At 36.7% G+C, this 21582-nt stretch overlaps 2 protein-coding genes across 2 annotated transcripts in view; one reads left to right on the forward strand and one right to left on the reverse strand.

Annotated features, from left to right (window-relative positions):
• Positions 1–848: 848 nt before the first annotated feature.
• Positions 849–12107, reverse strand: LOC139479214 (GTP:AMP phosphotransferase AK3, mitochondrial-like). The gene is made up of 5 exons (XM_071262066.1): positions 11920–12107; positions 9830–9949; positions 7716–7888; positions 6888–7006; positions 849–5727 (listed from the first exon to the last, which is right to left on the reverse strand). Exons 1-5 carry the CDS (start codon positions 12062–12064, stop codon positions 5613–5615), a joined length of 672 nt encoding a protein of 223 aa, XP_071118167.1. The 5' UTR covers positions 12065–12107; the 3' UTR covers positions 849–5612.
• Positions 12108–12371: 264 nt separating this feature from the next.
• Positions 12372–21582, forward strand: part of LOC139479729 (pumilio homolog 3-like) — a 29790-nt gene continuing 20579 nt past the window's right edge. Inside the window, exons 1-3 of the mRNA XM_071262584.1 lie at positions 12372–12425; positions 14069–14693; positions 15157–15274. Of these exons, the coding sequence (XP_071118685.1) occupies positions 14088–14693; positions 15157–15274 (724 nt within the window). The 5' untranslated portion in view covers positions 12372–12425; positions 14069–14087. The remainder of the gene's footprint in view (positions 12426–14068; positions 14694–15156; positions 15275–21582) is intronic.

The raw sequence follows: 21582 nt of genomic DNA on the forward strand, positions 1-21582 counted from the left end.
AACACCATATATTTGACAGAATACAGTTTATTTTGTATTAGTATGAGGTGAGGTGAAATGGGGTTTAACGTTGCGTCCAAGATTATTGCACTTACATAGCAACGTGCATGCAGGTGTGTGTGTGTAGCTGCTTGTTCTAGTCCGGACTGATGCCGATTTATAGTGCTAGCCCACTCAGACACAGTATACTGACTCCGAGCCGACCAGTCCTTGTTTTAGCCCCTTAATGCTGAGCGCCAAGCAGGGTAACAACAAGTACCATCTTTTAACGTCTTTTGGTATGACGTGGCCGGGGATCAAACCCCAGACCTTCCGCTCTCTGGGCAGACGCTCTACCACTAAATCACGGAGGCTTCAACAAAAGAGAAAAACAAGAACTCTGTCTTGTAATTATTGATAAATATTTTGGTGATTTTTGTGGAAAACTAATGAGGAGTGTCATGTAAAAAATTTTGGATATTTTCCCAGGTCAAAAAAATAAACACACACAAAAATGTATCTTAGGAAAGGTCAAATCTGTTTTACCCACAGCAACTTCTTTTCTGTTCTTGGTGTTTACCCTGCTTGTAAATGGAACGGCATTACAAACCAGAACGTGAGTGAGTGAGTATGGTTTATATTCCAGCAATATCACGGCGGGGGACACCAGAAATGGGCTTCACACATTGTACCCATGGTGGGAATCGAACCCGGGTCTTCGGCGTAACAAGCGGACGCTTTAACCACTGGGCTACCCGACTGCCCCAAAAACCAGAAAGTGAAAGGAGTTGCTTACAGTGAACCCTTGGAGGGTCATTAGAAAAAAAATGAAAAAGGATACATATTTGTTTTGGGTGTAAAATCATTTATTTCCATTAATAAAATCATCACATATTTGAAGCATGCCTCTTTCTGAATAATATATTCTTGTAAAAAAAATTAGGCGTCGTTGTTATATATATGACATATATGTTCGTAACATCATGACATTTTCACATAACTGGTTGTTTCAAAACTAATGGTACAAAAGAACAACTTCTTACATGGTCCTCCATTGAACAACATGTTAACAAAAATATGGTTCAGAAAGTGTATGTAATTCATGTGCAATAAGCCAATTAGTACATAAAAGCTAGTTTGATTGGGGTTTCATAATGTAAAATGAGAATTACTGCTGTCGACATTGATGACATTGCTATTGTGGTAGTCTTCATGGATTACAGATTCACAATGAGCACATCTGAATCATGTTGGTAAAATATCATTCACCATCACAGAAAGGACACTCTGTAAGAGATAGTTATAAGGTGAGTATGGTGAGTGAGTGAGTATGGTTTTACGACACTTTTAGCAATATTCCAGCAATATCACGGCAGGGGGGCACCAGAAATGGGCTTCACACATTGTACCCATGTCAGGAATCGAACCCGAGTCTTCTGCGTAACGAGCGAACGCTTTAACCACTAGGCTACCCGACCGTCCCTCGAGTGAGTATGGTTTTACGCTGCAACTAGAGATTTTCGCTATCGGCTTCACACATTGTACCCACATGGGGAATCAATCCCGGGCCTTCAGTACGACAAGCCAGTGCTTTAACCGCAAGGCTACCCCGCCGCCTGCGGATAGGTCTGTCGGCCCTAGGTTGAGCAGGGACTAACATTCAGATTTGAATTGCCTACACACTTTAAAATACTACAGAAGTATCAACAGAGATTTTTTTCAAATACCTAAAATCTCAATGGCATATTTCATTACAAAGAACAAATAAAAGTGAGGTAATATTATCAATACTATTATCAATGCCTCCCTCCTGATGATTTGATTTTTGTTTGTTTGTTGTTTAATGCCACACTCAGCAATGTTCCAGTTATATGACGATGGCCTCGAGTTTGGACCAGACAATCCAATGATTGATATCATGAGCATCAATCCATGCAATTGGGATACGATGACATGCATCAACCAAGTTAGAGAGCCTGACCATCCAATCCTCTTATGACTCTTATGACAAGCATAGTCGCCTTTTACGGCAAGCATGGGTTGCTGAAGACCTTTTCTACCCTGGGTCTTCACGGGTCCCTGATGGGTTGAAGGAACCACATAAAAACAACTCTAAAATCAAGTATGAAAACATCACTCAGGTTACAGGTTCCAGTAAAATGTGAAACATTTAAAAAAACACTGACAAGCAGCTCCTGTGACTGAATACACATAGCACTAAAACAACAACCTATCAGTGAATAAGCTCATGCTAAAATCTGAAACTTAACATTTGAATTTAGACATAACAAACTGGTCGATTTACTGAGCAAAATAAGAAATATTTAGGCATGATTATTGCTGTATGACGTTTTCAAGAGAAATAAACTTGAGCACCTTTGAACAATTCAAACACTAGAATGATTGTCGTACCAAAAGGAATTAACTGCACCAGTATGAAACAATGACATTGCTGTAACAACTTGAATATTAATAATATACTAAACCTTTGATAGGTATAATCAGACAGGCCATTCTGTTCAGATAAACACTTGACATATGAGAATCAGTTTTGTGCATCATGGCAAGATAATAATATCCCTGTATAGTGGAATAATATAGTAACAACAACCATAATCATCATGTTGACAGATATTGAGGTATACTTTGTAAGGTAAATTCTTCTCTATTTTCCATGGGAAGAGAAAAATGACTGAGACAGTTATCAAGCCTCATCAGACATAATCCTGGTAACCAGTGTTGGGAATTAAGGACTAAGGGGATTTAAGGGGTTCTTGGTATACTACTCCCAAGAGTAAAAAGAACACACTATTATTTTTATATGACTACAGTTACTCTGTAATGGCTGGGGGGTATTGCAACACACAACCTTCCAATTGTAGGTCTGTACAGTGCTATTCTTCTTATGATTCCATACTAGTTTTATACCTTTTTCTGCGATAAGTCTGTTATTTTACTTACTTTTTTGGCAGTATTTTTTATATAAGCTTCAATGTATTTATTATGATTAACCCTTGATAGTCACGATAGTGCTAAAATATTGCTGATGTGACTTAACATTTAAACTCACTCACTCACTCCAATTGTAGGCGTTCTTTAACTTATTTTAAGTAGTATATTTGAATTTAAAAACCCTCCATAACTTCAGTAAGGTTAAGACAAGGCCCTATTTATTTTTATTCTTCATTCCCAACACCCTTATCCATGGAACTGAAATACAACAGTGTCATACTTTTTACAACAGAATGATTTCACCTGTAGAAAAACATGGGGACACACAAACAGCCACATTGACCCCTCCAGAAAACAGAACAATACTTGCAGCTGTAGCTCACCTGGACATAAGTGACTATTGATCACAACTAAATGTTATCAAAGTATTGATTGATAACATGATATCACTGGGCAGATTACGTTATTTGCGAATTATGTGTTCATCACACTTTATATTTCAATATGTCTGCCATGAACAACAGGTAAACAAAACAACCATAAGGTTAGAATCTAGCTGGATCAGTTTCAGTGGAGGGTTAGACATTATTTGCCTCCATTTTCAATTTATATGCATTGAGGATGCAATATTTTGCATCCGTTACAAACCTGAAAACATGTAAACACAGTTGATCCCAATGCATCAACATAAGACTAAGGAATAAGTTTATATTAGAGCAATGCCAGACATTACAATTTGCAACCAAGCAGGGTCCTAACATGGAGTCTTACATCTACAGTCAAGTCCCGTTAATACGACATTGCTGGTTGCATATGATTATGTCGGATTATAATGAGTATGTCGGATAATCGAAATTAGGAAGTATAAACGTTCGTGATCGAAAATTGGACAACTACACAAAAAATAACAATACAAACACGTAGGAATAGGAGAAATAAAATATTCATATTGTTGTGCTACATTGTCAGCGGAATATGTTTTCTAACCATGCAAGCACTAAAGTTTAACAAAAAACTACTGTTACGGACTATATGACTGTATCAAAATTGACTGATTTTAAAGTATAGTGTCAGATAAAGCCGATTGTCGGATTAACGAGTGTTGGATTAACGAGACTTGATTGTACAGATACATATACCAGGGGTGCAGCAATTCCTTGACCTGCTGATGCATCACAGTTGTCAAACTGAACAGAGGAATAACCGAAAACTAACATCTACAAAACAAGATCACATAACCTTTTCTAGGTATTAAATCTGAAATAGGTATCATAGATTAATAGACGCTTTGGAATTCTGATTTTGATCTGTTAACATGATCTAGCTATATGACAAGTAACATGGTTTCCAAATTGTGCCACAAACTTGTTCATGCTGTACGAAGGTGAAGTATTTTGACTTAAAAAGGACAATGGTCACTGAGCAGCGAATGGGTACGTGCTAGGATGAGAAGTAATGTGACTGTTAACCTAGCGCCTCTCAGGTAGCTTGGGTTCTATACTTCCCAGGGAGCAGAGAATGAAAATTGAGGGCACCATATTCCTTGACCGGGGTAATCATGTAACACCTTGAGCATGCTCTAGGGTATGGATTTGGGGTATTATAAATAACTCAGAGTTTTGGAAAGCAGAATTAGAAGAGGGATTATGGGCTTTTTGTTTCTAAAAAAAACACAATAAAAGCTGCAACACGAGAGTGATGTTGAGTTATTGAGCTATTTATCTGTTTGTGCTGAATTGTTGAAAAACACACACAGCATCTATAATCATCCCAATATAAACTTTACAATAATGAAATACTCTCATAAGACTTACACATAATTTCCTGGATTAAACAGCTTGACAAATAGTGTCTGGGAGACAGACGTGGGACAGTTTGCAGAAACACATGCTCGCTCAAACCTACAGTATAAGTACGATAAACACAACACCAGTAACTTGAAATAAGTTACCCAGCTGATCAACAGCTGATTTCTAGGATAACATAACACAACAGTCCACCATATGGGTGATTCTTATATCTTGTACATAGTCAATAAATTCCATCAACTTGTATATGTGACATATCTGATTACATTTCTTGATTTCTTTCCAGTGATGAGTCATAATACATGAACAGCACAGCCCTAGATAAAAATACTTTATAAAATGTTTGGTATATTAAAACATATATATCAATGTACAGTCAAAATGGAAGAAAACAACGTCCCAAACACATATAAAATCTGTTAGTTACATCATGACGTCTTCACAAGATCAATGTAAAATATTCACTAGGGGATAAAACTTCTCACAAAATCTGGCAATCGACCACAAGACATGATCCCTTTGATCAATGGGTTGGTGGTTCAAGTCTCCATTGTCAAAACATTTCAAAATATCTGATCATGGCATTCTTTAGAATGGGCCATAACCCAATGTTCACATTTCGCTTCTTATTAAATCATCACAGGTACTTTTATTAGATCAAATTCATATTCACCATATTCTTTTTGTTTTGTGGATTTATGTCATAAATAAGTAAATGATTATCTAGCTGTAATGTTATGGTCCACATATCGTATTTCACAACAATGCAGTTCATATTTTGAGACCATTCCTTTACAATATCAGACTTTGTTAAACAGTTGACTGTATACTGATACATTGGCACCACTGCTGTTGTCATGGAGACAGCTGGCATTATTTGTAGCGTGTGTACTGTACTGGTGCTGTCTTGGTTGCCAGGTAGTCATGAACCAAGGGCCATAACTCGTTAGAATACTTCCCTGTAAACTCCTTCAGTAGTTTCTTGTCACTGAAATGGAAAGATGCAGATCAGTAGATTGTTGGTGTACTACATGTCAATCAGTAGACTGTTGGTGTACTAAATGTAAATCAGTATATTGTTGGTATACCACATGTAAATTGATACATTGTTGGTGTACTACATGTAAATCAGTACATTGTTGGTGTACTACATGTAAATCAGTATATTGTTGGTGTACTACATGTAAATCAGTATACTGTTGGAGCACTACATGTAAATCAGTAGATTGTTGGTGTACTACATGTAAATCAGTAGATTGTTGGTGTACTACATGTAAATCAGTAGAATGTTGGTGTACTACGTGTAAATCAGTAGATTGTTGGTGTACTACATGTAAATCAGTAGATTGTTGGTGTACTACATGTTAGTCAGTAGAATGTTGGTGTACTACGTGTAAATCAGTAGATTGTTGGTGTACTACATGTAAATCAGTAGATTGTTGGTGTACTACATGTAAATCAGTAGATTGTTGGTGTACTACATGTAAATCAGTAGATTGTTGGTGTACTACATGTAAATCAGTATATTATTGGTGTACTACATGTAAATTAGTATATTGTTGGTGTACTACATGTAAATCAGTATATTGTTGGTGTACTACATGTAAATCAGTATATTCTTGGTGTACTACATGTACATCAGTAAATTGTTGGTGTACTACATGTAAATTAGTAAATTGTTGGTGTACTACATGTAAATCAGTATATTGTTTATGTACTACATGTAAATCAGTAAATTGTTGGTGTACTACATGTAAATCAATACATTGTTTATGTACTACATGTAAATCAGTAAATTGTTGGTGTACTACATGTAAATCAATACATTGTTTATGTACTACATGTAAATCAGTACATTGTTGGTGTACTACATGTAAATCAGTAAATTGTTGGTGTACTACATGTAAATCAGTAGATTGCTGGTGTACTACATGTAAATCAGTAGATTGTTGGTGTACTATATATATATATATATATATAGAGAGAGAGAGAGAGAGAGAGAGAGAGAGAGAGAGAGAGAGACATTGTTGAATGAACAGTTCTTTACACAAAATATATGGAATATATGAACACATCCATATCCAGATTCATTGAATGCTAACTAGGGAAAAGTCTGAAGAATATAAAACTCCTCTGCAGTAGCCTCACTTGAAGAAATGTAGCACGGGTTGGGTAGAGAGTTGGTACCCCTCTAGCCTCTTCCTTACTGTCTCGGGTCTGTCATCGTCTCGCTGGATCAGGGGTTCTCCTGTGACATCATCAATACCCTGCAATGGACAAAGAAATTGAGACTAACCTGAGGAATGCAACTCTGCATAGCAAAGTGTGGCGCCAGTAGTTCCAGTAAATTGCTCTGACAGCTGTGTGTGTGTGAGTTTGGTTTAACGCTGCGTTCAACAGTATTCCTGTTATATCGCGGCGTGTCAGCTAAATGTGGGAGCAAAGCCTGAAGTGATGCAGGTCTTAGATGTATACTACTTTGGTGAAACCCATGAGCACAGGTATGGTGCTGAAAAACATACATACATAATCGCGGCGAACCGGGATTTGAACTCACAATCACCCCGATTATGTTTGTAGGTTTGACAGCATCATACCTGTGCTCGTCAGTTTCAACAAAGTAGTAAACGTCTAAGACCTGCATCACTTCGGGCTTTCCTCCCACATCAAGCTGACACGCTGTGATATAACTGGAATACTGTTGAAAGCGGCTTAAAACACAACTCACTCAGTGTTATATAACACTTATATGCATAAGTTTGTGTAAACAAGTATCACTTCAAAAATGTGTTTGGATTATCTGATTTAGAAACTGGAACTGATCACTATTCATCATATGATACTGTTGAGGGACAAGGTGGTACCCTAGTGACGAGCTATTTGGCAGTGAAGTAAAGCAGTGCTCTGATTGGATAAAAAACTTCCCGTGGAATAATTCATTACCAAATTGTTTTTTCAATATTGGACTATATGTACCTCTTTGCTGGGAGGGTTGAATACTGTATGGTAGATACGGCCGCTGGCAGGGTGGGTCCACCGACCCTTGATGCGGTCAATGATAACTTCAAAGGGCACATTAAGATTGATAACAGCATCAATAGGGCCACGATCTAATACTTCTTTAGCTTGAGCTACTGTCCGTGGAAACCCTGCAACATAAAAACCAAATCATTGTCACTGATCACAGGCAGCCTAGTGGTTAAAGTTTTCGCTTGTCACACTCAAGATCCTAGTTTGATTCCCCACATTGGTATAATGTGCAAACCCCTTTCCTATTTTCTCAAGTTCTGGAAAACCTTAATTAGTGGGCCTAATTCAAAGTCTAAATGATGTTATAATAATAATAGGCCATTTATACTGCGCTGTATTTCCACACCACACAGGAGTATGCTCAAAGTGCTACATTATTATTACCAAGTCACTGGATTAGCATGCACTAGATTTCATTCTCAGCTTCCTAGGGTGTATACAACCCAAGTTGTCTGTGAGGCGCTGCAAGGTCAACAGTCACATTACATGTACCATTTCATCCTACTAAAAAACTAAGAACTCATTATTCATTCCAATTACTGAGTGTGTTTTCAGACTCACATCAAAACAGTGAGTGAGTGAGTGAGTATGGTTTTACGCCGGTTTTAGCAATATTCCAGCAATATCACGGCGGGGACACCAGAAATGGGCTTCACACATTGTACCCATGTCGGGAATCGAACCCGGGTCTTCGGCATGACGGGCGACCGCTTTAACAACAAGGCTACCTGACCGCCCCCCACATCAAAACAATACACAGATGCACCAGTGAATAGAGAGATGTTGCAGTAGGATACTGAGTATGATTCATTACCGGTAATGTTTCACAAAGTCCTGTCAACATTTGCACATGAGAAAGTCGACATTTATTATATGCACAATCAGTCAATACTGATTTACTTAAGTGCAAGAAATGTAATCATAATAGAATTGAAGATGAATACCATTTCCTTTCAGTTTGTCCATTTTATATGGAAAACAGAAAGCTCTACATCCCGAGCTACTATTACAAGTATCCATCATGAGCAAAATTTAATCAACTAGTAGCAACAAAATATGTTAAGCTAATTAAAATTATTGCTGTATATTTTAAAAGACTACTGCCTGTATAGTGCATCATAAATATTGTATTGAGATAGTATAACAGCTGTCCCACTTGTCCATCATCTTCCTGAGTCAAGGGAGTTAACTGACTTTAAAAGTCCAGTTTCCACCCTTGCCGAACTAGGCTGGAATTACCGGTACTGGGCTCGATCGTAGCGCCACCAGTGGCTATTACCAGTTACGTCCCTTTTAAGCCTCTCCTATGGACCAATCAGATTCCATCACTTGTGTTTGCTTCACACAAAATGGTGGCGCCCAGTCAGGACGATCTGATCGATAATCAAGATCTATATTGTGATAAAACGGGTCTTACATCGCGAAATGCATCAAATCATTTAAGCACCTTGATTAAAAACATGAAAAGATTTGGAAAATATCTGCTGACAACGAGTTGGTGGTGCACATGCTTTGCAAATCCTGCAATCGATTGAAATTTGCATGACAGTTTACGAACCGGATTTCGATTTCAGTACGCAATTTTGATTGGACTATGCATAGACTCGTTAGTCCAGTCAAAATGTAACTCCATAATACCAGCCTAGTTTGGCAAGGGAGGAAACTGGACTTTTATAGTCAGTTAACTCTCTTGCCTCGGGAAGATGCTTGTCCATGTGCAAAAGTTTATCTCATGTATTGTACTCTTGAGCATGTGGCCTTTGATACCGAATAAACTTCTTCTTCTTCTATATTTATTATTCATCAATTCATCATGTCTCAGTGTGTATTGATTTTGTTCTTAAGAAAATAACAGGAAATTTAAAAGTAGTCTGAGAGGAAATAAACCAGTATTTTGTTTCCTTTCTTCATAGTTTTATCAGACAAATAAAACTTCACTTCAAATTAGCATATCCTGAACAAATGTTATGGGACATCATATCACCATGCTTAGACTAAAAGCATCCACTAATCAGAATCTTGCTATCTCGTCACTCTAGAACATGCCGGTACTTGCTTACCATCCAGCAGCCAGCTGTGATTCTCTAGTTTCTCTAACTCGTTGAAGATCAGATTCACCATTGTGAGGTCAGGAACCAGCTGGCCTTGAGCAATGTACTTCTCAGCTTCAATCCCAGCAGCTGAAACAAATGTCATGGTCTCGTTTTATTTTACTGCTAGAGTTCAAAAAGTATTAATTGATTATGTCATTTGTATGTGGCAGTGAAAGTAATTCAAACAATGCTCACATGGATTTATCTAGGCCTATTCAAAGGCTGATATTCTTCCCCAAGTCTTCAGCAAATGTCAGTACCAATACCTAAATTGGAAAACAAGATGGCGCAATCGTCATGTTCTAGTTACAACTAATGTTGTGGATTTGTGGGGGTTCAAGGGACTTGTATTTCACTTTCATAACAGGACCATTAAAGAGGGAGAGGCTTTGATGCTTATCTTTACATTGTTGCAATGAATCCAATGTTACTTTTCCATGGTAAAATTTCCCTGAAATGATGAAAATAAGCATTTTTTAAGAAATTTTAATTTTAAACACAGTAATAGATGTTTTGCAATTTGACTCGCAAAGGCACTTAGTTTGGAGTCCTAGATACACCTCTGGCTCAGCCTGCAACAACTAGGAGTGATTTAGAGTGATTGGGAAAATACGTACCTTATGGATGAAAAATCACATTTAGACTTTTTTTATTTTAAAACTATAGTATCCTAGGACCACTAAAGTACAATTCAATTCATATTTATTACAGAGATACATGGCATCAAAAATTGGGACTCATTTATTATAAAGTCCCATTTTCAGACTTATAACTGTTTATGTAATGTCTGCAGTTTATAGATATAACGTCTGATTAATTGAAAGTAGACATGTATGCTGAATTAATGTTTTTATTACATTACGAACTAATGAGAGAAAAACAAGATATTTTTGTACAGTCCACACACATGGGTAGAATATATAAACAGAAGTATATTGATGTCAAACATCTTTCTGAATGACGTCCCTGCACAATTGTATCCTAGCACCCATAAGATCCCTTTTCTGCTGGTGGGTCACACATTTTGTGCAGAATAATAGTCAGCTCATACAACCAATACATGGTACTGGGCATCTATTCTGTCCCGAAATTCCCAGACAAGTAAACAGCTAGTGACTCAGTATACATAGTGTAATTGTCTCTGTATATTCAAAATAATCAGTAAGTTGAAATACAGTGTATGTATCTATGTATCTGTATGTCTACTACTGCCATCATGTTATTGGTAAATATGATATATATATAACTGTAAGGCCTTCAGCTAGTTAGAAAACAGATCTGCAAGGACATGAGAGTCATGTAATGAAAAATATGATGTTAAATTGTAATAAAAAGTTTTCAAACCAAACATGTCATTGGGTATATGGCAGTTTACTGGGCACGCTCTGATTGATTTGCTGAACTTCTTAATGATCAGGTCATTGACATCTTTGATGCTCCCTTGCCACTTTTTCCCCCCACAAAACTTTTGATTAATTTGATAAAAGTGGTGAGATATCTAACCCAAATGATTGCAATAGGGCGTTTGATCAGCAAGTCGTACTCAGTGCCAAGGATTGCAAAGGGGTGTTTCATTGGACAGGGGTGCACAACCCTTATGATCGTAAAGGGGGGCTTGATGATCCAAGGACTAAAGATGTGGAGTTGGTGGTTACCGACCCTAAAGATTGAGAAGGCATGCAAGATCAGTTGAGCAAGAGCAACAGTAGGAATCAGTTAGCGCTAAGCAAGCCACACGCCGTGAAGGGGGTGAAGCCACTGAATTTCATGCTGCTTTTTTGCACTTATTGTTCATTTGCCATGTATCAGGGAGAAGGCGGTAAGGGGTGCTGCACTTGTGCCCAATCTCTTGGTATTTTTGGACAATAAAATATGTTTAATAATAATCAGTTGTTTACGTTACACCTTTAGTTTTGGATGTGTTACGAAATAGATTAGAGGGTTGTCGTGTCCGTAATCATCTGTACTTCAGCTTATTTTAAAAGTTTCCCTGTGCGAGAATATAATCATTTAGCAGCTGCTTCGGCCCAGGAGAAAATATATTTAAAAGACAGAACCTGTCCGTTCAAAGATTTGTTTCCTCAGAACATCGCCACTGGATAAATGCTTCATGTCAAAGTCTTTCATGATTCTTTGTGATATAGTGCCCTTTCCTGAACCAGGAGGGCCCATTATGATCGTCCGGAGTAGTTTTGATATCATGTTGAGCCCTTCGACCACACTCCGGTGCAGTGGTGCCCTTCAACCGGAAGTTTATGTTTTCAATAGTTCGTTGTCGGTTGTCGCAATAGGAAAATAGAACGTTCCCTTTCCTTTTACCACTGTTGGAATACAGCCCCGCCCCATGAATCGTAAGTTCGTGAATATACAACATATATTTATCTTAGAGATAATCGGATTTTAATATTTGATGCGAGCTCCAAACACGTTATGTACAACATAGCGTTACAGTACTGCGATACTTTTAGTCGCGGTTAGGAGATTTCATAATCCGTATTCAACTTACCGTAAAGGAGTCGTAAGCGCGAAAACGTGGTTTTGTTTTTGCTATTTGCGACCGTTTGTAAGTAATGAAATATTGAAGAAATACACTGATATGTTTGATAAAAGATAAGAACGTATACATTGCATTTATAACATCACATTTACAATTATATTTTGTGAGTGGTACATCGGTTAGAATGAAATTATAGTGGTGATAATACCACAGTGTTTCGTAGATGAAGCCACTCCAAATATGTTTGTGTATGTGTCAATGTTTGTAGTCTCATATTCTGACACAGACATTGTGGTTCGTCTTTCTTTCTACACGAACTGTTTCTTAGCAAATTGAGAAATTGATTCATATCCTGATGATATCCTCTCCCTCTGAGTAGGCACGTTAGAAATTTACAGTCTGATGTTAAATAGGTATCGATATCAAGTATTTGAGGTTAGAACTATGTTATTAGGCTGAATAAGAGTTATTTTCCTCAGTTTTTGTATTATTGATACAGTTCATAACAGTTTGTTACAAATATTAGCACTAGCACATAGAGCATTTAAATAGCACGTAAACAAGGTGTAAAATGGCAGTCCTTGAATTATTTTATCAGATCCAAGTAAACATGATAAAACCACATATTACATGCACAATGCAATATGTTGACTAAGTTTACCCTCCAAAAGTGACATGCAATTGACATGACTTAAAGGCTCAGTACAGATCATGCAATGCTATTGTTTTGATTGGGTAAAATGCTTTTGTGACATATGAGAGATTATATATTTTATATGATATTGATAAGTCTTTTGTCTAGATCTATGTATTGTGTTACTTATGACAGATGGTGAAATTTCAAAATGATCTCATGTTCTGTCATATTTCGTGAATGGTTGAAACTTAGAGTGTCAAGGTTAACGCATAATCATTTAATAAATATTTCAGCTATTGTTTTTAAAGGGAACATTTTTGCCAATGAAGAGTGGGTTTGATTTTGCCAGCAAAGTATCTGGCCATTTTGGTAAGCGGCTGTTTTAGCTGGCACCTGTTTCAATTTATACAAATTTATGCAATCGCTCAAACTTGTAGTTAATTTTTTTTCTCAGGTAGTTGGAACTAGATAGCTTTCGGGGTTCAGGTACTTACTACAAACAGTTGATGCTTTCTTTTTCCGAACTGAGGTTTGATAATACAGTGATCCCTCACAACAAAGCTACCTTTGGGGTCCAGATAATTGATGAGCATTATAGACGATCAGCAGTTTAACCGATTTCTGACTGTGACCAACATGACAGTACATGCTCGGTCTACGCCGCACGTTTCATGACCAGAGTTTGAAAAAAAGATTTGAAAATATAAGTTGTTTATGATAGATAGTGTGAAAAAGATTTAGCGAGGGGTAAAATCATTTTGTCAGTTTAAAACTTGAATTTAATGAAAATGTTCGTAAATTTGGGGAGCTATGTGTTACCGCACTATAACCGAGTTAGCTCTCTATTGAAGGATGCAACAGCTAAACTGATATCCTTGAACATTTTGAAAGATCCATTTTTAGAATATACATGTCATACTACTTGTTATCATGTTCGTATGACAATTATAAGATTATGTGTGAAGCTCATTTCTGGTGTCCCAGTTGTGATATTGCAGGAATATTGCTAAAAGCGGCGTTAAACTGTCCTTACAATTTAGAATTCCTTGCAAGCAATTGTTTTTCTTTTCAGAATGTGTGTATAACTCAAAATGAATGACTACACCGACATGATGGACACCCCTGTACTGAGAAGGAAGATGAAGAAACCGACTACCCCTAAGGCAGGGCGGAGCATGCGTGGGAACCCAGAGGGCAACAGCATAATATTCAAAGATAAGGTGAAACTGTCAACTGCACATCCAAGCTTAGATGACAGTGGTTTGTCTACACTGAGGAAGAGAAAAAAGAAGCAAACGGAGGAAGACATATATGCTGAAATTGAAGAAAAACACATGATGAGGAGGTCACAGAGTGCAAACTTTTCCAATGCCAGTTCCAGTAGTTTAGAGGAAATGACGCCTGACACCCTCAGTCAGATCAGTTCTATAATGGCTGTTCCTGATGTGACAATCAATTCTACGTTGTCACGCTTTAAGAAGCCTCGCACTGGGCGGGGCGATGTGACCTGGGAGTCAGCCGTCAATCATGCTCGTGGGGCTCCAGATGGAGCAGAAAGGTCCTTCCATGCCAAGAAGATCAGCAAAGTTTCCATTATAGAAGAGGTCCCTAGTCCTGCTGTGAAAACAGATTCTCCAACTAAAGAGAACAAACCTATAAAACCAGAGAAACCTGTCGAGAGGAAGAAATCAATAAAGGTCTGTGTTTCTTACTCCCTTTATCATGTTTATGGACTGCCTCTGTGGTATAGTGCTCGAGCGTCCGCAGGTCCGCCGCGTCGTACTAAAAGACATTAAAAGATGATACTTGTAGTTGGTGCTAGGAATTAAGGGGATAAAACAAGGACTAGTCGGCTCGGAGTCAATATCAATATACTGTGTCTGTGTGGGATATTCATGTTAAACTGCGGCATGGTATCCCAGTGTGCTAGCACTATAAATCGGCATCAGTCCGGACAAGCAGCCACACTCACACGTGCATGCACGTCGATCTATAAGTGCAATAATCTTGGACGCGACGTTAAACCCCGTTCCACCTCACCTACTCCCTTCACTCTTGCTGTGTTTTATGTTTATGCCAGAATTGTTTGGTTACATTAAGTGATATTTTTTTCAAATACTTATTATCACATATTAATCACGTCTATGTCATGTTTTTCAGGTTCAGCTGAAGAATGCAGCAAATCGCCTTAAGTCTTTAAAAAGTAAAGGCAAGTTGGATACAAGTAGAGAGAGCCGCAAACGCAAGTTAGACATATCCCTGCCAGACGAGAGCACAAGTAAGTGGAAGCTTTCAGTCTGATTCTGTGTACATAATACTGTGTGTGAGTGTGCTTCTATACGTAATACTGTGTGAATGTTCTTCTGTACATAATACTGTGTGAGTTCTTGTATACATATTACTGTGTGTGAGTGTGCTTCTATACGTAATACTGTGTGAATGTTCTTCTGTACATAATACTGTGTGTGTTCTTGTATACATATTACTGTGTGTGAGTGTGCTTCTATACGTAATACTGTGTGAATGTTCTTCTGTACATAATACTGTGTGAGTTCTTGTATACATATTACTGTGTGTGAGTGTGCTTCTATACGTAATACTGTGTGAATGTTCTTCTGTACATAATACTGTGTGTGTTCTTGTATACATATTACTGTGTGTGAGTGTGCTTCTATACGTAATACTGTGTGAATGTTCTTCTGTACATAATACTGTGTGAGTTCTTGTATACATATTACTGTGTGTGAGTGTGCTTCTATACGTAATACTGTGTGAATGTTCTTCTGTACATAATACTGTGTGTGTTCTTGTATACATATTACTGTGTGTGAGTGTGCTTCTATACATAATACTGTATGTGCTCTTGTGTATATGAGTCATTTTCAAAAGATGTCACTATTTGAGTTTCCAAAATTACAAAATCCAATGGTTGATATAATATCTTTTTATGGTTTAAATGGAGTAACAAATATCTGAAGCTGTCAGTAACATCAAATGGAAGTCTTAATGATGCTTTTTTGAAAGAAGAATAACCAGTTACCATGGCAACTGAAACTTGGCTTGTCTTTCCCATAACAATGTTTGTGTGAATTATTTTGGTTTGAAATTCATGAAAATGCAAAAAGCACATACGAAACATATTTATTTCTTCATATTTTTGTATATTAAACTTGAAGTGAGGATGAAGGGCATTTATTTAGTCTCTTAATGACCAATATGTACTGTGTCAATTCTATGAAATACTGTTACCCCTTCAACATAAATATTATGATTTCTAAATTTTCAAGATTTCTTGGAGGTTTTTTATTTGATAAACAAAGATAAACTGTGATCAACTTATGTCTCATTGCGGAAACTAAAGACATATTAAGATATATATATTTTTTAAATGAGCGCGTTATAGGAAAGACATGCATGTTACAGGATTGACTATATTTGTTACAGAAAAGACATTGCAAATTCATATCATCAATATGAAAAGAGTGGTAAAGATTATCTTAAATGTTTCTCATGTACATAATAATGCTTGCAAAAGTAATACCAGTCATTATCTTTTTCAGTTATATTGATAAATTTATTCCAACTTTTTAAAGGATAAATTCTAAAATATGTTACAGTAAGGACAAAGGTTTGTTACATGACAGAACAAATTACCATACATTGACATTTTAGATCACCAAGCAGTTTCCGCATTTTTACTGTAATAGCAAATGTGTTACTTTGAATAACAATGCACATGTTTGTTATATTTATATTTTTAAATGATTAATATGAAGAATGTTACCTATGACCTACATTATAACTGTTACAGGAAAGACCTAAGACGTTACAGTACTGACAATGTGAAACAAAGTTTTGGTCAGCCTAGTTAGTTCACTATCATAAGTAAACAAAGGTTTACCAAACAGGGGTGCCACTAGATATAGTTATTGTTATATTTCCATCTCATTGTGAAATCTCCAGACTGATGTGATAGAAGACAGTTATGGTGAAGACAACATTTTGTTACATGAAAGACATTTAGAGAATAGTTTTCATGTCTTTTTATGGATTCTATGATCAACAATCAAATCCAAAGTTTTTGAGGTTGAGTATTAATTTTACTAATATTGTGAAACACTGAAAGTATTTGGTAAAAGAATTGTGGTATACTTGAGACAATCAAGACTTGGTCAACTTGTAGAATGAACAATTCAGAAAATGTCAGAAAACACATGACCTACAATTAGAACACAACTTTCAACTGCAAGTAAGAATCTAAACTACAACCTGGAATGCAACACTTGAAACATCAAGCCATCTAAGAAGAAAAGTTGAAAGATTATAGCTGTCTTCCCAAGACATTATACCCCTTCTTAGTGGCTTTTAACTGTAGACCAAATGTTATTGTCAACCTCACAATGAGATGATTCTGGAGTCTTCTGTAACTTTGGGATGATTGTCTCCATCACTAGCCTCCTCATCTTAAGCCTTCACCTTCTCTCCATCACTAGCCTCCTCATCTTCAGCCTTCACCTTCTCTCCTTCACTAGCCTCTCATCTTCAGCCTTCACCTTCTTTCCATCTCTAGCCTCCTCATCTTCAGCCTTCACCTTCTCTCTATCACTAGCCTCATCTTCAACCTACACTTTCTCTCCATCACTAGCCTCCTCATCTTCGGCCTTCACCTTCTTTCCATCTCTAGCCTCCTCATCTTCAGCCTTCACCTTCTCTCTTTCACTAGCCTCTCATCTTCAGCCTTCACCTTCTTTCGATCACTATAGTTTCCTCATCTTCAGCCTTCACCTTCTCTCCATCACTAGCCTCATCTTCAGCCTTCACCTTTTCTCCATGACTAGCCTCCTCATCTTCAGCCTTCACCTTCTTTCCATCACAATAGTTTCCTCATCTTCAGCCTTCACCTTCTTTCGATCACTATAGTTTCCTCATCTTCAGCCTTCACCTTCTCTCCATCACTAGCCTCATCTTCAGCCTTCACCTTTTCTCCATCACTAGCCTCCTCATCTTCAGCCTTCACCTTTTCTCCATGACTAGCCTCCTCATCTTCAGCCTTCACCTTCTTTCCATCACTATAGTTTCCTCATCTTCAGCCTTCACCTTCTTTCGATCACTATAGTTTCCTCATCTTCAGCCTTCACCTTCTCTCCATCACTAGCCTCATCTTCAGCCTTCACCTTTTCTCCATGACTAGCCTCCTCATCTTCAGCCTTCACCTTTTCTCCATGACTAGCCTCCTCATCTTCAGCCTTCACCTTCTTTCCATCACTATAGTTTCCTCATCTTCAGCCTTCACCTTCTCTCCATCACTAGCCTCTTCATCTTCACTTTCTCTCTATCTCTAACAGCATCTTCAGCCTTCACCTTCTCTCCTTCACTAACCACGTTTGGGGTAGATAGTGTGTAGTGGTCTGTTCAAAACATTGGCTAAAGTGTGAATTTGCCAGATTCCCATAAAAGACTTGTCCCTCTTCACTTTGAGGGTTTTGAGTGGAAATATGCTTTGGACTATGTTGTCTGTGAGACAAATTCCTGGAACATATATGTCAGAATACTAATGACGTGGCAAGTTATGTCCCTTTACACTGACATCCTTCCTTTATGCCTTGAGACTGGAAATTTCCATCAAGATCTTTGGCTTCATTGGCAACAAGTTCAGAGACTACTTTCACTGTCATTTCTGCTGCTCTGTCAATTGTCCCTAAAGCAAGTACACTGCCACATGATGGTGAGCAGTTACCATTTGATAACATAGTACAAGGATACAGCTCGCCATTTGTCATTGCCATGGTTAATTTAGTTGTACAGTTCCACTTTGGAGTTGCTTTGTATTCCAGTCAAGCAAACATTGCTATTCAGTAAACCTTCATGAAATCAGCATTAGTGAATTTCAAATTATTTTGATGATGTAATGAAATCTATACATTGTCATACTTGAGTGTTTGTCTTTGCCAACAAAGACCTTTTCAGAAAATAAAGAAGCGTAGAGAGTTGAATTTTAGTGCAGTGAAGAAATGTTTTTCTCCAAAACTTGTATTCTAAAACTTGTTTGACCTTTTAAAATAGAAAATACCCATAAGCTATAAGGTACTTCATGATCACTGCCATGATTCTATATTAAATGTAAAGTTTGTCTTTTCTATAACCATGGTACCATATTAACTCCGAAATCATAAACACTTATTTTAGCAAGCTTAGGAACAAGTAACTAAAATCTCATTGATCCCTTTAGTACAATATATCATCAAACATAACAGAGAGTAGTTACTTTGATTCTGATTTTCTTATGGAAATGTAGAATGTCATTACTGAAGCAAAACTGTCTTTGCCGTAACACATTTCTTATAACAATTAGGTGTTTCAATAATTTTGCATAAAATGATGAAGTGCAAGTTTATCCTACAAACTGCTTGATTGAAATAATTAATTAGAATATTGAAAAAGAACAGAGTAATTTACTTTGCTTCTTTATAACTTTTCAATTGCAAAATGTCATTACAATAACAAAATATGTCTTTACTGTAACACATTTCTTATAAAAACCATATGTTCTGACAATGTTGCTCAAAATGATAAACATGATAAAATACAGCTTTGTCTTTCAAACTGCTGAATAAAAATATTCAGTTGGAATGTTGTAAAAGAACAGAAAGTAATAGTTTTCTTACTTTATAGCTTATTAAGTGAAGAAAGTCATTACCATAACAAAATCTGTCTTAGCTGTAACAGAATTTAGTGTTACAGGAAAGACTGTTACAGGAAAGACAAATCATTAGATAAAAAATTATATTGACTAATTAATGGTCCCTTCATGAAGCTGAATGTTCACACAATTTTCTGTTCATGAATCGGCACATAAACTTGGATCTTGAAATAACTATTTTGCATCTGTTCCATTGCATTATAGCGTTATGGGAAAGACATGAAATGAAAATACTCATCATTTCCTTACCTTTTTGGTTAACTTTTAGTGCTTATTTGTCTCCTGGTGCACATGGCACATCACACTCCTATTGTATAGGAAATGGTACTAGGCATGACAGAAAGTACTGATATCCTTGCATTGGGGATCATTGATTATTCCAAAGTTTTATTAAGTGTTACAGGAAAGACACAAAATCTAAGGACGGTGTTATATATGATTATTATTCAGGAATTATATCAGTTAGATTGAAATCATACACTGAAATTCCTAAATGAATCTCGTTTTTATAAGATAACCACAGTAATATTATATATATGCCAATATTTATAAAATGATAGTTTCTCAAATTTGAAGCTAAATGCACTGGGACAGCCAAAAATGCACTTTTTACCCATTTAAAACGCATCAAAAACACATAATATGACACAATGATTGAAAATAACCATTTTACTAGATGCTTTACTTTGCAGGTGATAATCTATACAAATTGCAATGTCAATATATTTTTTAAAAATTTTTTAATGGGTTCGGACAGAAATAGTGACATCTTTTGAAAATGACTCATATAATACCGTGTGTGCTCTTGTGTAAATAATACTGTATGTGCTCTTGTGTACATAATACTGTGTGAGTGTTCTTGTGTAAATAATACTGTATGTGCTCTTGTGTATATAATACCGTGTGTGCTCTTGTGTAAATAATACTGTATGTGCTCTTGTGTATATAATACCGTGTGTGCTCTTGTGTAAATAATACTGTATGTGCTCTTGTCTACATAATACCGTGTGTGCTCTTGTGTAAATAATACTGTATGTGCTCTTGTGTACATAATACCGTGTGTGCTCTTGTGTAAATAATACTGTATGTGCTCTTGTGTATATAATACCGTGTGTGCTTTTGTGTAAATAATACTGTATGTGCTCTTGTGTATATAATACCGTGTGTGCTTTTGTGTAAATAATACTGTATGTGCTCTTGTGTATATAATACCGTGTGTGCTTTTGTGTAAATATTACTGTATGTGCTCTTGTGTATATAATACTGTGTGTGCTCTTGTGTAAATAATACTGTATGTGCTCTTGTGTATATAATACCGTGTGTGCTCTTGTGTAAATAATACTGTATGTGCTCTTGTGTATATAATACCGTGTGTGCTTTTGTGTAAATAATACTGTATGTGCTCTTGTGTATATAATACCGTGTGTGCTCTTGTGTAAATAATACTGTATGTGCTCTTGTGTATATAATACTGTGAGTGTTCTTGTGTAAATAATACTGTATGTGCTCTTGTGTATATAATACCGTGTGTGCTTTTGTGTAAATAATACTGTATGTGCTCTTGTGTATATAATACTGTGTGTGCTCTTGTGTAAATAATACTGTATGTGCTCTTGTGTATATAATACCGTGTGTGCTCTTGTGTAAATAATACTGTATGTGCTCTTGTGTATATAATACTGTGTGTGCTCTTGTGTAAATAATACTGTATGTGCTCTTGTCTACATAATACTGTGTGAGTGTTCTTGTCTACATAATACTGTGTGTGCTCTTGTCTACATAATACTGTGTGTGAGTGTGCTTCTATACATAATACTGTATGTGCTCTTGTGTATATAATACTGTGTGTGCTTTTGTGTAAATAATACTGTATGTGCTCTTGTGTA

The sequence above is a fragment of the Haliotis cracherodii genome, unplaced genomic scaffold, assembly GCF_022045235.1.
Source record: "Haliotis cracherodii isolate W230 unplaced genomic scaffold, xgHalCrac1.p SCAF_4, whole genome shotgun sequence".
Taxonomy (NCBI): Eukaryota; Metazoa; Mollusca; class Gastropoda; order Lepetellida; family Haliotidae; genus Haliotis; species Haliotis cracherodii.

What these genes read in the sequence shown, in the direction of transcription:
- LOC139479214 (XM_071262066.1), bottom strand. Translation starts at nt 12,064, where the DNA reads ATGATATCAAAACTACTCCGGACGATCATAATGGGCCCTCCTGGTTCA. An exon ending in ACAAATCTTTGAACGGACAG is followed by an intron (nt 9,950 to 11,919) that starts GTTCTGTCTTTT and finishes CATTTGTTTCAG; the next exon opens with CTGCTGGGATTGAAGCTGAG. An exon ending in TCAACCCTCCCAGCAAAGAG is followed by an intron (nt 7,007 to 7,715) that starts GTACATATAGTC and finishes TGTCCATTGCAG; the next exon opens with GGTATTGATGATGTCACAGG.